Here is a 14,508-nt window from a genome sequence, read left to right as displayed (position 1 = left end):
TACCAGGCTTGCTGCAACCTCTACCTGTTCCAGATGGTCCTTGGCAAGCAATCAGCATGGATTTCATTGAAGGTTTACCCAAATCAGAAGGCTACAATGCTATTCGAGTAGTTGTGGACCGTTTCACCAAGGTGAGCCACTTCATTCCACTGAAACATCCTTTCACAATAGCGTCAGTAGCAAAAGTATTTCTCAATACTGTGGTCAGGTTGCATGGTCTGCCGCTGTTCATAGTTTCAGATAGGGACAAGATATTCACCAGCTCATTTTGGAAGGAGCTCTTCAGAGTGTGGGGCACTGAGTTGCAAATGAGCATTGCATACCATCCTCAAACAGATGGGCAAACAGAAAGGGTGAACCAGTGCCTTGAAATGTATCTAAGGTGTGTTGTTCATGCCTCTCCAGCTAAGTGGGCTTCTTGGCTATCTCAAGCAGAATTCTGGTACAATACCACTTACCACTCTGCTTTGGGATGCACTCCTTACAAGGCTCTATATGGGTATGAGCCACATGTGGGACAAGTGTATAGTCCAGCTCAATCTCACAATACTGATGTACAGCAGTGGTTGTCTATACATACTGAACACACAGCAGCACTCAAAGAACAGCTAGCTAGAGCTCAAAGCAAATACAAAGAGTTTGCAGATCGCAAACGAACTGACTGACAGTTCATCGAAGGGGAGATGGTCTATCTGAAACTCCAACCCTATGCACAGTCTTCAGTGGTCAATCGCCCCTGCCCGAAACTAGCCATGAAGTATTTTGGCCCCTTCAAAATCCTCTCCAAGCTTGGTTAAGCAGCATACAGACTGGAACTGCCGCGTGGGAGCCTTGTGCATCCGGTTTTCCACGTCTCTCAACTGAAAGAACATGTGCCTGATCACACGCCGGTGTTCACTACCCTGCCAGCACCGCTCGATTTGTCTGATCCGGAGATTCAACCTGAGGAAATTCTGGATCGTCGACTGGTCAAGAAGGGCAATGCAGCGCACCTTCAGGTGTTGATCAAATGGACCAAGTTTGCCGCAGCCGACGCTACGTGGGAGGACTACCAGGTGCTCCGTTCCAGGTATCCGAATGCACCAGCATGGGGACACGCTGGCGTTTCAAGGGAGGGTACTGTCAGTACCAAGGCACTGACGACAGTCAGGGACGGTGGCAAGCAGAGGACAGGAGAAGAGAGCGGGTAATTCAAGTGGCAAGTGGGCCTTGGGTGCGTGTGGGGCGTTGAGTAGTGGGCCGGCCCGGCCTGTAATCGAACCATGCATATATAAGCAACGGTCGACTTCTGTAAGAGGGCATCGATCATTTGAAATGAAATTCTGAATCTTATCCTCTCGCTGTCTTCTCCTACCTTCCTACCTCGCTCTTCCGATCTAGGTCTTCTCCTCCACCTCCGATCACAACTCCGGCGAACCTCGCCGCCCCTAGGACGTGACAGGTTGCAAGGTGGAGGAGCTGCATGGAGGTGTCTTCGCCCACTCACTAAGGCCACCGCACCACCCCGCCTCGCACCCAAGCCCAGCCTCCTCCTAGCTCCCTATACATGAGTGGATGGAGCCTCCACCAAAGGCCAGGTCATGCCGGACCTCGACAGCGGCGACAAGCTTGAGAACCGCGGCAGTGACGAATCTGGCGACTCTGCTCTGCCCTCGTCAACAGGCACCTCGTCAATCTTGCGGAGGAGGTAAGGGGAGGGCAGCGGCGTCTAAAATGGGCGGATGATAGGAGAGGTGAGGAGAGGTGGCAACAGAGAGAGAAGAGCAAGGAAGGAGGGGATTGGTCGCTGCACACATGGAGATGGAAGCAGTCATGGATGGAAGGCACAAAGGCATGGGGATTAAAGGCGAGAAGATGAAGCTGCACCGGCCACCCTCGATCTGAGAGAGGAAAAAAATGAGAGAGCGGCAGACTGGACAGACGGCGGCGCGAATTGATGCGCTGGCCGCCCATGAAGAAGAGGAGGTGAATTAATCAAAGGAGGCGCAGCGGCGCGGAGGGAGGCGAGTGAGGAAAGAGAGAGATGGGAAGTGGAGGCAGATATTTTCTAGGACGATCCATCTCTAGCCCGAACAATACACACCTCAGTGACGGTAAAAAGCAAATGATTCACTAGACCATGGCTAATGAGGCCCACTTGGCAGCCACTCATGAAGCAAACTAGCGATTGGGGCGCCACCTGGTGGCGCCGCTTAGGAGGAAGCTGGGCGGTGTCAGGTGGGAGGCGCCCCTTCGGCTGCTTCTTTCTTTTTATGCTGCCACACATGCATGTACAACTGAGAACCTTGTTAATCAATGACCATAAAGTAGGCCAAATCCCTTGAGAGTAGTAATCCAAAATCATTAGAGCTGAAAGTAGGTTCCATTTGGAGAAGTAGCAATCAGCTGTATAGTTGGTTAAACTATGCATTACATATATGCTAGCTGGTTCAAAAGGTAGGGCAAGCTGTTTTGGTAATGGCATACATATCAAACATTGTCCAAAAGTGGAGGCACAATTCCTTGTAGGGTAAGGTAGAGTTCATGGCTCCCACATGCGGCAGTGGCAGTCGCCGACGGTTTGTCTAAAGGCGGCGAATGACGATTCTCAAAATAAAGAAGACATTGGCGATGACCCGATGACGCACTCCACGACAAGCTTGACGATGAAGGGGTTCGCAGCGAGGAGGTGCTCCCTGAGCTACTGAAACTACTACTTGATGGACTAAACATCTAGAAAGAAGCATTTCATCCACAACTGAAACTTAAGAGAGATCTAGTGACTAAGGTCAATAGCTTCTAGTCTAACCAAAGATAAAATATACAAGGGTAGCAGATCATAGAAAGTTTAACAAGCCAGAAACCTTCTATGTTCTAAACAAAAAGAAAGCTAAAATCTTCAGTCAGTACATACTTTCATTCTTTGAACAATATCAAGTGGTAGCTCGCTTACGTAGTGATCGTTCCTGTAAAGAGCAAGCACATGGCCAGTGGAATCTATAATATCATCATTCAATTCATGTATCCTGGAAATAAATAACTAAGAACAAATAAGATTACTTGCGGTGTAGGAGGTAATCCTTCCATTTTAAATGGAAAATGCCAAACAGTACATGATATAGAAATGAAATGTTCTGCAACTACCGATTTTCTCAAAAGAGAGTACATTATTAAACCAATGTACGTCCTATGTGCTAGTATGGTAATAACCAGAATAAAAAATGTGTTTTAATTATAAGTTATGTCATATCATATGTACAGTGCCTTTAATCTAGATGTAACACAGTTAGCAGGATCCTAAAAATCACCACATAAGTATCCTTAGAGTTATGCAGAGGAACATGGGGAAGGAGCACCAAGAAACAAGTCTTCAATCTTTTAAGAAAATTATCAGAACCAAATTAAGCACAAGGCAATCCAATGATCTTTAGTACAATTTCCAAAAGAGGTTTACCTAGGTTGCACATGTCTGGATAATTTGTACAAAGGTTATCCCATAAAGCATGCCATTTGATCTCATGCCAATGCAGATACTAATTGGTTCATTCGACTTTTTTTTTATGAATTGGTTTATTTGTCAGCACATGAATGAATCAAAATGCCCACCGGCAGATTAGTTTTAGGACTGCACCTCTGAACCTACATTGCCTTTAGATTTCTGAAGCTTCATTTTTCCAAAATTAGCTGGACCCAAGATGTGTCTTCAAGAGTTATTTGGTTAGCATGCTAACTAATAGCAACCAGTTTTGCACCAAAATAGTTTGTTTTGTAACCCCATAAAGAAACCTCAATAACTTAGCCTATTAACTGTATCATTTTTTACCAGTGTGTTTGTTTTTCTGCTCTTATCCAGTCATGCTTTCTTAGATATAGAACAATGCATAACATTCCAGTCATGCTTTTTTAGAGGTAAGAACAATACAACCCATTTGCTGCTGACCAATTCTTTAGCTTACGTGGATCATGTTTGGCTGATAAGATAAGAGGTCACACTTCTGACCCTTTTGTTAGATAACTATTCTAATCAACATGTTTATTTCTCTGCTCCTATCCATGTACACTATAAACTTGCAGTTCCTACACAGGTGGTTTCAAGCTCTGTTGTCGCATCGATTTACTCAGTTTGTTACTCCAATTCGTAATAGTTTTTCTAGAACGTGTACCCATAACACACGCCTTGATATATATTCATTTCCCATTTTCCCCAAGAAGCCTATTATTAGTAAGAATTAATGGTCAGAATATTCAGTGCATAATATTTTTGAAAATAGTAAGAATCTCAAATAAGAGAACTTATGCGAAATAAATAATGGGTGTGCCTATCAAGACAACACAAATACTATTCTTTTCTTTTTTAACATTCAACCAAGAGAATAAAAAAAGCATAGTTATAGGCATCCTATGAGATCATCTTCAAACGTGGAGGCACCCACCCTTGCTACTGACTATTGTAGTGGCTATGCTTATACCCATAGCATACTAAAGGTAAAATAGTAGTTGAGGGCATGAGAAAATATAAGCACATTTACAAAACAAAAGGAAACTATATGTCAGGAATATACACGCACATAGATGGTATGGCAGAAGAACAAATGAAAATCCTGATGACATGGTATAAAAACATGATGAAACAAATCTCAAGCTGGTAAACCAATAAGTTCTTAAGAAAGATAACCTGGAAAGCAAATCACAAGCACATCGATGTCAAACAGAAAGAATTTTTTTTCTTAAAAGGATATCATACTATTTAGTAGTTATAATATCTATGACCAGATATATAGTACAAAGTTGAATAATTTTAGTCCTTTCACCCCTAGTTGATGCAGCAAACGATGCACAAAATAATGACCTTTACAACAGATTTGTCAGGTACTGGACAGAGATGGGTTGGAGCATAGTGTCGTCGACAGTGAAGTAAGAGGCTGCAGCAGAGGGCTTCACGGCAAGGCAGCGGGCTCAAGCAGAACAAACACACAAAGATGCATCTACACAATAAAATTGTAAGCGTGGATCTGCAACTAAAGCTTGCCCGATTGGAAGAGCAATACTTTGGGTAAATGACGAGCTACACATGAGAATAACATGATCCAGTGAGTGCAAATAAAAAATTCTTGCATGAACAAAAATGTACATATAGACACAGTCCAGCTTCCACACATGACAAAAATCAACACTTGGACACATCCCAGCATTAGCAAAAAGAGACAAGCGATAGCAAAATCAGATCACCTCTTATGTGAGCATCCAACCTAAAATCCAAAAAAAAAATGGTTGTACACCTGAATTCAGATAAGCATTTTATCTGTGAATTCCTACTTCTGGATTGAGGAGACTACAAGTTGTACAACGAGCTGACTAAACGAGATGCATGTATACCGGCGAGGAGGGCGACACAGAGATTGAGTCGGACTATGGATAAGCCCCAGTTTCCGGCGAGGCCGTTGACGGACTTGAAGTAGCAGGTGGCGGCGATAGAGCATGGCTGCGCGTGCCAGAGGCTCTGCATCTGCAAAAGTGCCAACAAGGTACAAGTCATTAAATCAATGAAAATCAATTAACATATGGAAGCAAAGAAACATATGTCACTTCGAGGGGGTGGCACTTACATTGCTCAGTTGTAAGACAGGACTAACTTCAGACCTAGGGATTCTGAAGTTCAGGGCCAGAACTGAAAATCAAGAACTCGTTCAAGACCTGATCATATCACTTCAAGCTTAGATTCCTATTTGTAGTCCTGCTTACCCTTGTATATTTTTTATACTTGGCCTTGTTTTATTTGTAAGGCCCTTTCTGCCCTTTCGCAAAAAAAGACCCTTTCTGCCACCAATTGGTGGGCATACAGACAGTATGTATTATTTCTCAAAAATTAAGAATATAGCAGTGGGAGCATCTCCTGCTGTTTTGACTGCTAAAAGAAGTCATTAAATCAATGAACTAACGCCTCTCCTAAAATAACTAAATAATTGAATTGCAAATAGATAATTGGAAAATACTACATCTACTTGTTGTAGTACTTCAAGCCCTACACTGTCAGCGTGACATTGAGTATACAAAGATAGAAGTGGCACGCTATAACAAAAACTTCTGGAAAACTAAAAGTTCACACAAACAGACAAACAAACATATAATGTAAAATGAGCATATCAGCACATCATGGCAGAGAGTGGGCTCAGAGGCAAGAACTTTGATGAGAAGGCTGTAAAAGTTATGGCAATGATGATAAAAATGAGAGGATAGGTTATTCAATACCTCGTATGGTGTATGTGTGACTGAAGGTGTGTGTCGACAACCATCAAAAGAAGGTTACTACTGCCTAACGGATATGAGAATAATGCCAAGCAAGTCACGACAGAGACACCTAGAGCAGATAAGAAGCAGATCACTATTTGTGAAATAAAGACCACTAAGATATAGCAGCATCATGATGTTGCTTGTCTCCATCGACTCTGGACCAGATACTTGCAGCATAAAATTAGTCAGAAAATGATGACATAAGAAGGTTACCCGGCAATAGAAAAACAAATTAATTGTACTCGATTGTATCCTCATTGTTAACCGCATTTACCAAGAATTTCCAAACCATTATTAAAGTTTGAACGAGAAAACACGAAGGCACAAAACGCAAGAAATCTTCCCTGATAACTAAAGCGGTAACCATGTAAGCATACAAAGGAACAATGTTGATCAAACCAAAAGCAACTCCCAATTTATACATGCTCCTATGAATTAAAACATCGGGTCATAATGCATTTGCTTCGCGCATTTTGCAGAATCAAAAAAATTGTCTAAAAAGTGAAATAGACATATTTGTGTTTCTATTAGAAACTAAGACACATGTCACATGCCTCTTAATTATTTTAAATTGATGAGAAAGTACATTGTCTAGTACAGTAGTGCATCTCTGAAAATTCATGGTACTCAATGTCACGCTGACAGTGTAGGGCTTGAAGTACTACAACAACTTAATAGATGAACTGATAAGACATGGTAGAGGTCAATTTATCTACCTGAATATAGCCTTTGAACGATCTTGATTAAACATCACTGCATGCATACAACCTAATGTTACCATCTGGTACCATTTTGATCTCCCTCAGTCAGCCCCAGATTCATGTAACTCCAGAATGAAGCTTCAGAATCTTTTAGACGCCGTCGTTCTTCATTTTAATGTATGGTGATATATGTATATAGACAATTATACCATGTACGCGGACACCTTCTTCGAATGCTTTGGAGGTAGTGTGAACCACTGGGTCCGTGTGACTTCATCGAGGTACTCCCTCCGTCCGAAAATACTTGTCATCAAAATAGATAAAAAGAGACGTATCTAGAATTAAAATACGTCTAGATACATCGACTTTTAGCCATTTTGATGACAAATATTTCCGGACGGAGGGAGTAGTAGCGATGACCTGCAGCCAAATACACAGCTACATGGGCGATAACTTGAAATAGAAAGCGGAAAACACAAATCAGCATGAAAACCATGGATATGGAGAGGAAATAGACCAAATACACACGCACAACTGTTTACCATCAGCACATAAGTTGAATCACTTATTTTGGACAAAGGGAGTATGAACGTGCTCTTGTAATTACCAAAAGGGTTGTCCGTAGGCGGCTAAACATGGGATCAAATGGTTCATCCAGATCCTTCATATCATGACTGTCAGGTATAGAATTCTGAGGATGCTGGTGCTGAAAATCATACAACTTGGTTACATTTTCTAAAGAAAATTCCATGGGTGTTAGGACAGTAAACGCACAGGAAATTCAAATAGTCGCAACAGGTAATGAATGAATCTGCACGTAATTAATGAAAAGAAGCAATATTGTGAAACTTTCTAGCCTGACGTGCTCTCATATATCATCATTCCAAGGTGAATGCATAGGCATCAGAAGAGCCAAAAATGAATGAGCAGGAATCAGCAACTATTAAAAATCCCCCCAAAATTCAAACAACACAAACCATATGCCCAAAACAACCAACCTCCATCAAAATCCCTCGGCGTGTCAAAAATATAAAATCACATTACCTACAGGTTTGGTTACATTTATCTTACCAGGACATGATCTTGAACAGGAGGTACAGTTTCTTGCGAAGGCTCACTTGCTCCAGACCACAATGAATGAAATACTACTACTGGAGACGGGCAATTTCACATATATTTAGCTTGCAGTGCCTAAAGGCTCAGAGGAAGGCCACAAAAATCTCAAGGAAAATTGGGAAGTAAGCATCTAGACACTGTATGTAACTGACATAAAGATACCATGTGTAGAATAAGCCTCTTTAGCATACATATCATTTTTATTTCCTGGCTATGTTCATTCCTACAGTTTGTCACACAAGCAGCAATGCACTAATTACTACTCCCTCCGTTCCTAAATATAAGTCTTTGGAGAGATTCCACTGTGACTACATACGGAGCAAAATGAGTGAATCTATACTCTAAAATGCATCTAGATACATCCGTATGTGGTCCATAGTGAAATCTCTACAAAGACTTGTATTTAGGAACGGAGGGAGTACATCATGATTAAGCAAGCTCTACTAGCTTTTCGCTAACAACTCACGCAATTCTGCACACGCAAAAGTGAATGTCTCTTTTTAGCTAGCTAGGAGGGGATGCAATTAAACAGCAAAGCTACCTTGAAATTAAGGTCGAATGAGGACCTCGGTCTGTTCCTGCCATCGAGCGCACGACAATGATCCTCTCCTCAAACGATGCCGTGCTGAGATGTTGTCCTGGAGCGTCCGTGAGGAGGAGCGACCAAAGAGGAAATCATTTGTAGGGTGGCACAACATGGACGAGGATGTGTGGACTGCGACCTTGATGACCTTCACTTCCTACCGCCAGCTCCTGGACACCAAACACGACACAACTATCATCGATCCACTCGGCATCGTCTCCCACTACCTTCTGATCCTCCCACTCGACAACAAGGCCTCTGAGTGGTGCTCCAGACTAGCATCGGCGCAACAACCTTCATTATCTCTTCACCTTTAAATTGAAAATGCCACAAAATTAAAGAAATCGTGTGGAACTAAAAGATGGACAATAGGTACTATGTAGAGTATAAACACCACATATGTACAGGCTCTTTCATCGAATACGTTGTAGGCACAGAAACAAAAATGAAGTTTTTTGGGGATTGAATGAATAGAGAGAGAGAGGCGGCTGCTGCACCAAATCTGAGAGACGGAAGTAGAGGTGAGGGCCAGACCTCGAGCGGAGTAGAGAGGATGAGGAGGGGGGATGAACTCACTGGTGCAAAGGAGGCACGGCCCGACGCACTGCGTGCACCTCATGGCCAGCCACGCGTGGGCGCGGGGGTTGGGGGGAGACGAGCCACCATAGCCTCGCCGGCGACGAAGTGGACGCCGCTCCTGAAACCCTAGCCACGGCTGAGGGTCGGGAGCGAGCGCAGGAGGCCTCTAGCAACGAATTTGGAGGGATGGGAGGAAGGAGCAGAGCGAGGGGAGGTCGTAGGTCTGCCACCCGCCATCGGGACTCGCCGGAATCGGCCGGCATGAGTGGTGGCGGCGCCGAGGAGTCGCGGGGAGGAGAGAGGGCTCGCAAGACAAGAGAGAGAGGAGGCTTGCGTGTGAGAGGATCAATGGGTAGATGCGGATTTTTTAGATTGGGTCCAAGCGTTTTTAACCTTTCCCCTTGGCACAGTAAAATCGATGTGGCACAGGTGAGGAGGCGCCATTTGCGCGACTCTTATTGAGTTTAATGTGAATGTAAAAAAAAACTAACGGTTCACCACACGCTAGCAGCCAAAAGTATGCTATAGGGAACGAATCGAGGGGTCGAACCAGCACAACACACGTGAGGCTCTAGAATGGCGGGTAGCCTAGCGCCTTTTATAGGATAGATAGCTAATGAGACCCATCTGACAGCCATTCATAAAGCAAATGTGAATTAAAAAAAGACTAACGGTTCACCACATGCCAGCGGGCAAAAGTGAGTTATAGGGAACGAATCGAGCGGTCGAAGGAGCACAACGCACGCGGGGCTCTAGAATTGCGGCTAGCGCCTTTTATAGGATGCGCAGCGGCACTTACATTTCGCACTGGGCGCCCCTATATAAACAGATCCCCGCTTGCCATTGCTCCCCACACACTCACAAACAGCAACATACGAGACACGGGCACGTACGCAAAACCTTCTTCCAAATCTAAACCCCTCGTTCCCCAAATGGCCAAGAGAAACCTCCTCCTCCTGGCGCTAATGGCGCTCGCCTCAAGCATAGCAGCCGCGTCAGTTACCACGAGCACGAGGAAGCTCATGTTCCTGGTCCAGCCCCAGCCGAACCAACTCACGTACCACAACGGTGCCGTGCTGCATGGCGATATCCCCATCTCCGTCCTCTGGTACGGCGGCTTCACGGCTGCGCAGAAGGCCATCGTCTCCGACTTCCTCCTCTCCCTCTCCGCCGCGCCGGGCGCGTCCCCGGCGCCGTCCGTGTCCCAGTGGTGGAGCAGCATCCACCAGCTGTACCTCTCCAAGGCGGCGGCCGTCGGCAAGAACGGCGAGCACGGCGCCGGCGCCACCAAGGCCGCACGGGTGGTCCTGTCCGACCAGGTTTCCGACGAGGCGTGCTCGCTCGGGAAGAGCCTGAAGCTGTCCCAGCTCCCGGCGCTGGCGGCGAAGGCGAGGCCCGCGAATGGCGGCATCGCGTTGGTGCTCACGGCGCAGGACGTGGGCGTGGAGGGTTTCTGCATGAGCCGGTGCGGCCAGCACGGGACCATGGACGCCAAGTCCGGCACGGCCTACGTGTGGGCCGGCAACCCGGCGACGCAGTGCGCCGGGCAGTGCGCGTGGCCGTTCCACCAGCCGGCGTCCGGACCCCAGACGCCGCCGCTGGCGGCCCCGAACGGCGACGTGGGCATGGACGGGCTCATCATCAACGTGGCGAGCATGGTGGCCGGCGCGGTGACCAACCCGTTCGGCGACGGGTTCTACCAGGGGGAGCGCGAGGCGCCGCTGGAGGCCGCGACGGCGTGCCCGGGGGTGTACGGCAAGGGCGCGTACCCCGGGTACGCCGGCCAGCTGCTGGTGGACGGGGCCACCGGAGCGAGCTACAACGCCCACGGCGCGCACGGGAGGAAATACCTGCTGCCGGCGCTGTTCGACCCCGCCACCTCCGCCTGCTCCACGCTGGTGTAGGAGTACGGCGGCACAGTGGTGGCGACAAGTGACGTGAGTCCAATCCGCTGGCTGCCCGTCTAGCCAAGAGTGTATTGGGTACAACTAATACAGTATTGTAGTGCATACATCTATATCTATACCACCATATAGGGTAAGAAACTATGAATAACTTGAAATAATAACCGTTGGATGAAGTTGACCTGACGGTAGAAACATAGCAAATCCGAATGTTGCTGACCATTAAATCTTCTCGTTACTTCACTAGATTCTGCCACCTGTGCTAACTAGAAGATTCCGTGGTTGGACTTAAGCCATACGGACTGCACAAAACTTAAATACACTTCTACTTTATTCTATACTCTTCCATACTCATACTCTTCTAATTTATTTTTCCTGTCCAAACTATCATTCATTTTTACTCTGTATTCAAGGCTACGTGCTTTCATAAATCATACTTATCTTTGCAAATAGAACAATAGCTTTATAATAGCCAGAATAGATACCTAGACAAAACATGCTCGATATATTTTTACGTGCTATGTATGTGCCTCACAATTCCATTTGCATGTTATAATTAATACAACAACAATATGTCCATCTTTGACTGTAATTTGATTATACGAGCTCTGACATGCTATGCACGTGTAACTTACTAGTGTGTAAATAGTTCGTATATGAGCTTGTGTTTAGATCTTCTCGTGCTAAATAAAATATGTAAATCGGACGTGGAGTTTCTGCTCCCGGGCTCATCTGCACCCGCCCTCAGGAAAAAAATTCAAAAAAAAATACTAGAAAAATTCAAAAAAATCCAACTTTTTTTTGTGGCAGATAATTTGATGCGTGAGGTCTGCTTCAAATTTCAACTCATTTGGACATCTGAGCAGCTCTCGGCAAAAAAAAAACCAGGGTCTGTAAAAAAGTTTACTGTTCACGTATTGTTCTGACCCAATTTGTTTTTTTGGCCAAGAGCTGCTCAAATGTCCAAATGAGTTAAAATTTGAAACGGACCTCATGCATCAAATTATCTACAACACAAAAAAATGGAATTTTTTAAATTTTTTCAGTATTTGTTTTAATATTTTATCTGAGCGGGAGCAGATGAGCCTGGGCATCGAGTTGGATTTGCCATGTAAATCAGCCTTTCTACTGCACACTAGTGCGGAAGCAGCAGCACGTGAACGAATTAATCTCGAACTTGGTGGTGAAGCTTATCCCATCTTCCGAGCGGCGTCGACATGGACAAGGGGATACCTGCTTCGATGAGGGATAGCTCTCGACCCTCTGGTCCGACGTGTCTGTGCTGCACATTGCCGTACTGCACAACAGAGCGCGCGTCTGTGGCGATGTGACACGTAACACACGTTTCTATGGTGACGAGTCACAACATGTGTGACCGAGAGTACTCTTTCTGTTTTTTCTTTCTTTCTGAGAACCGACTATGTCTTTCTAAAAAGAAAAGAAAGAGAGTCGACGGTGCTGGCTGGCTGGGTTGTCTTTCAGAAAGAAAAAAATAGAGATGATAACTCTGTATTTGCAGCCGGAATTGGATGTTGTAATTCTATGATACTTAACGGTATGAAATTTCAGTGTTCTAATCTTCTATCTATCTATCTATCTATCTATCTATCTATCTATCTTCTATTATATCTATCTATTATATACTTAAAACAATAAAAAACGAACGGTGCAGATTAATCATTCTATAGTTAAAGATATTTGAACGGCATAGATTGATTAGCATGTTGGAAATCTTCTATCTAAACACAGGACAAGCCAACGGTAGATATTAATCATCATGGTTGCACGTGCAAGGTAGTCATGATGAAGTACATAGCAAGACTAGAGTAATTTAGTTCGAGTCCTACACGCAAACTCAACTAATTCATTTTGAAAAAACTTTATTTTAAGAGAGATACTAATACCTGACCGGTGTTATAGCAAGCCTAGAGTAATTTAATTGGATTTCTACATGATTTAAAAAAACTGGAGTCGTACATGCATGTGCAAACCGAATCCAACTTAGCTTCAGTTAATACTTGATACTATTTTGTCAGAGAAAAAGTTAATACTTGAGCAGTATCACGACAAGCCTAGAATAATATGTTTAAAATATTATATACTTACAACAATAGAAAACGAATGGTGCAGATTAATCATTCTATAGTTAAAGATGTTTGAACGGCAGATTGATTAGCATGTTGGCAATCTTCTATCTAAACACAGGACAAGCCAACGGTAGATATTAATCATCATGGTTGCACGTGCAAGTTAGTCATGATGAAGTACGTAGCAGGACTAGAGTAATTTAGTTCGAGTCCTACACGCAAACTCAACTAATTCATTTTAAAAAAACTTTATTTTAAGAGAGATAATAATACCTGACCGGTGTTATAGCAAGCCTAGAGTAATTTAACTGGATTTCTACATGATTTTAAAAAAAACTGGAGTCGTACATGCATGTGCAAACCGAATCCAACTTAGCTTCAGTTAAAACTTGATACTATTTTGTTAGAGAGAAAACTAATACTTGAGCAGTATCACGACAAGCCTAGAATAATATGTTTAAAAAAAACTAGAGTAATATACATGGAGTCCTACATACATACACACAATACTAATTAAATTAAGCTTCTTTAATACTCTATTTTGTAAGAGAGAAAAGTAATAATATCAGATTGGTGTCAGTCATTAATACATGTGACTACCGAACGTGCCAGATTATTAAAATTATATATGAAATATACATCTCTTTTCCTGCAAAAAGTATACATCTCCTTTTCAGAAGTCAGCGCATGATGTAGGAAAAAAATGTTGGACGCCGCTAACTGTCACACGTGTGGGCGTTAAGAAATCTGCCCACACGTTTTGTCTGGTGCCTAAGAGGACCAGCCCACACGTCTGTGTGTGGGCAAAACAACTAGCGCCCACACGCCTCTTTTTTCCTTCCCGGTCCCTCTTACACGCGTGCGTGTGGGCGAAATAGATAACGCCCACACGCCCGGTACGTCAGGCCCGCACGCCCCACGTGACACTTTACCGTGTGCCCCGCAGTTGCCATGGGCCGGACCCTCATCCATGTTCGTTTAAGTGCAGTTGCCATGTCGCTGAACTACGGTTGCCATGTCGGACAACTACAGTTGCCATGTTTGCTCAACTGCAGTTGCCATCTCAGGTCAAAGTTCCAGATTGCCATTTTTTGGACAACTACAGTTGTTGTCATGTGTGGTCTGGTCTACTGCAGTTGCCATGATTTCAAAACTTTAGAAGTTTCCACCTACTAACACTAGGCAGTTGCCATGTAGCGCTACAAAAAAAGGCATGGCAAAAAACGTTCGGGTAAAAAGAGAGAGTTGCCATGTGCTCACAAGCACGC

The 14,508-nt window shown here is 44.3% G+C and overlaps 1 protein-coding gene and 1 long non-coding RNA gene across 7 annotated transcripts; one reads left to right on the top strand and one right to left on the bottom strand.

Moving 5' to 3' along the window:
• Positions 1-5,079: 5,079 nt before the first annotated feature.
• On the bottom strand, positions 5,080-9,684 carry LOC119340479. 6 transcript variants are annotated; one of them, XR_005164562.1, is made up of 6 exons: positions 9,247-9,679; positions 8,629-8,981; positions 5,722-7,677; positions 5,586-5,647; positions 5,356-5,485; positions 5,080-5,228 (listed from the first exon to the last, which is right to left on the bottom strand). It is a non-coding gene; the product is annotated as an uncharacterized LOC119340479 (long non-coding RNA). The 6 variants fall into 6 exon arrangements; XR_005164559.1 differs by having other exon boundaries at positions 5,080-5,485; positions 5,722-6,337; positions 6,987-7,677; positions 9,247-9,672; XR_005164560.1 differs by having other exon boundaries at positions 5,080-5,485; positions 5,722-5,887; positions 6,987-7,677; positions 9,247-9,661.
• Positions 9,685-10,117: 433 nt separating this feature from the next.
• LOC119340478 (protein PHOSPHATE-INDUCED 1 homolog) lies at positions 10,118-11,691 on the top strand. The gene has a single exon (XM_037612402.1). The coding sequence runs from the start codon at positions 10,182-10,184 to the stop codon at positions 11,151-11,153; it is 972 nt and encodes a 323-aa protein (XP_037468299.1). The 5' UTR covers positions 10,118-10,181; the 3' UTR covers positions 11,154-11,691.
• The last annotated feature ends 2,817 nt before the right edge of the window (positions 11,692-14,508 follow it).

The sequence above is a fragment of the Triticum dicoccoides genome, chromosome 7B (assembly GCF_002162155.2).
Source record: "Triticum dicoccoides isolate Atlit2015 ecotype Zavitan chromosome 7B, WEW_v2.0, whole genome shotgun sequence".
Lineage (NCBI taxonomy): Eukaryota > Viridiplantae > Streptophyta > Magnoliopsida > Poales > Poaceae > Triticum > Triticum dicoccoides.
The sequence above is the reverse complement of the archived record's forward strand: the minus strand, read 5'-3'. Positions and strand labels throughout refer to the sequence as shown.

Excerpts from the sequence above, each read along its gene's own strand:
- LOC119340478 (XM_037612402.1), top strand. The coding sequence starts at position 10,182 with ATGGCCAAGAGAAACCTCCTCCTCCTGGCGCTAATGGCGCTCGCCTCA.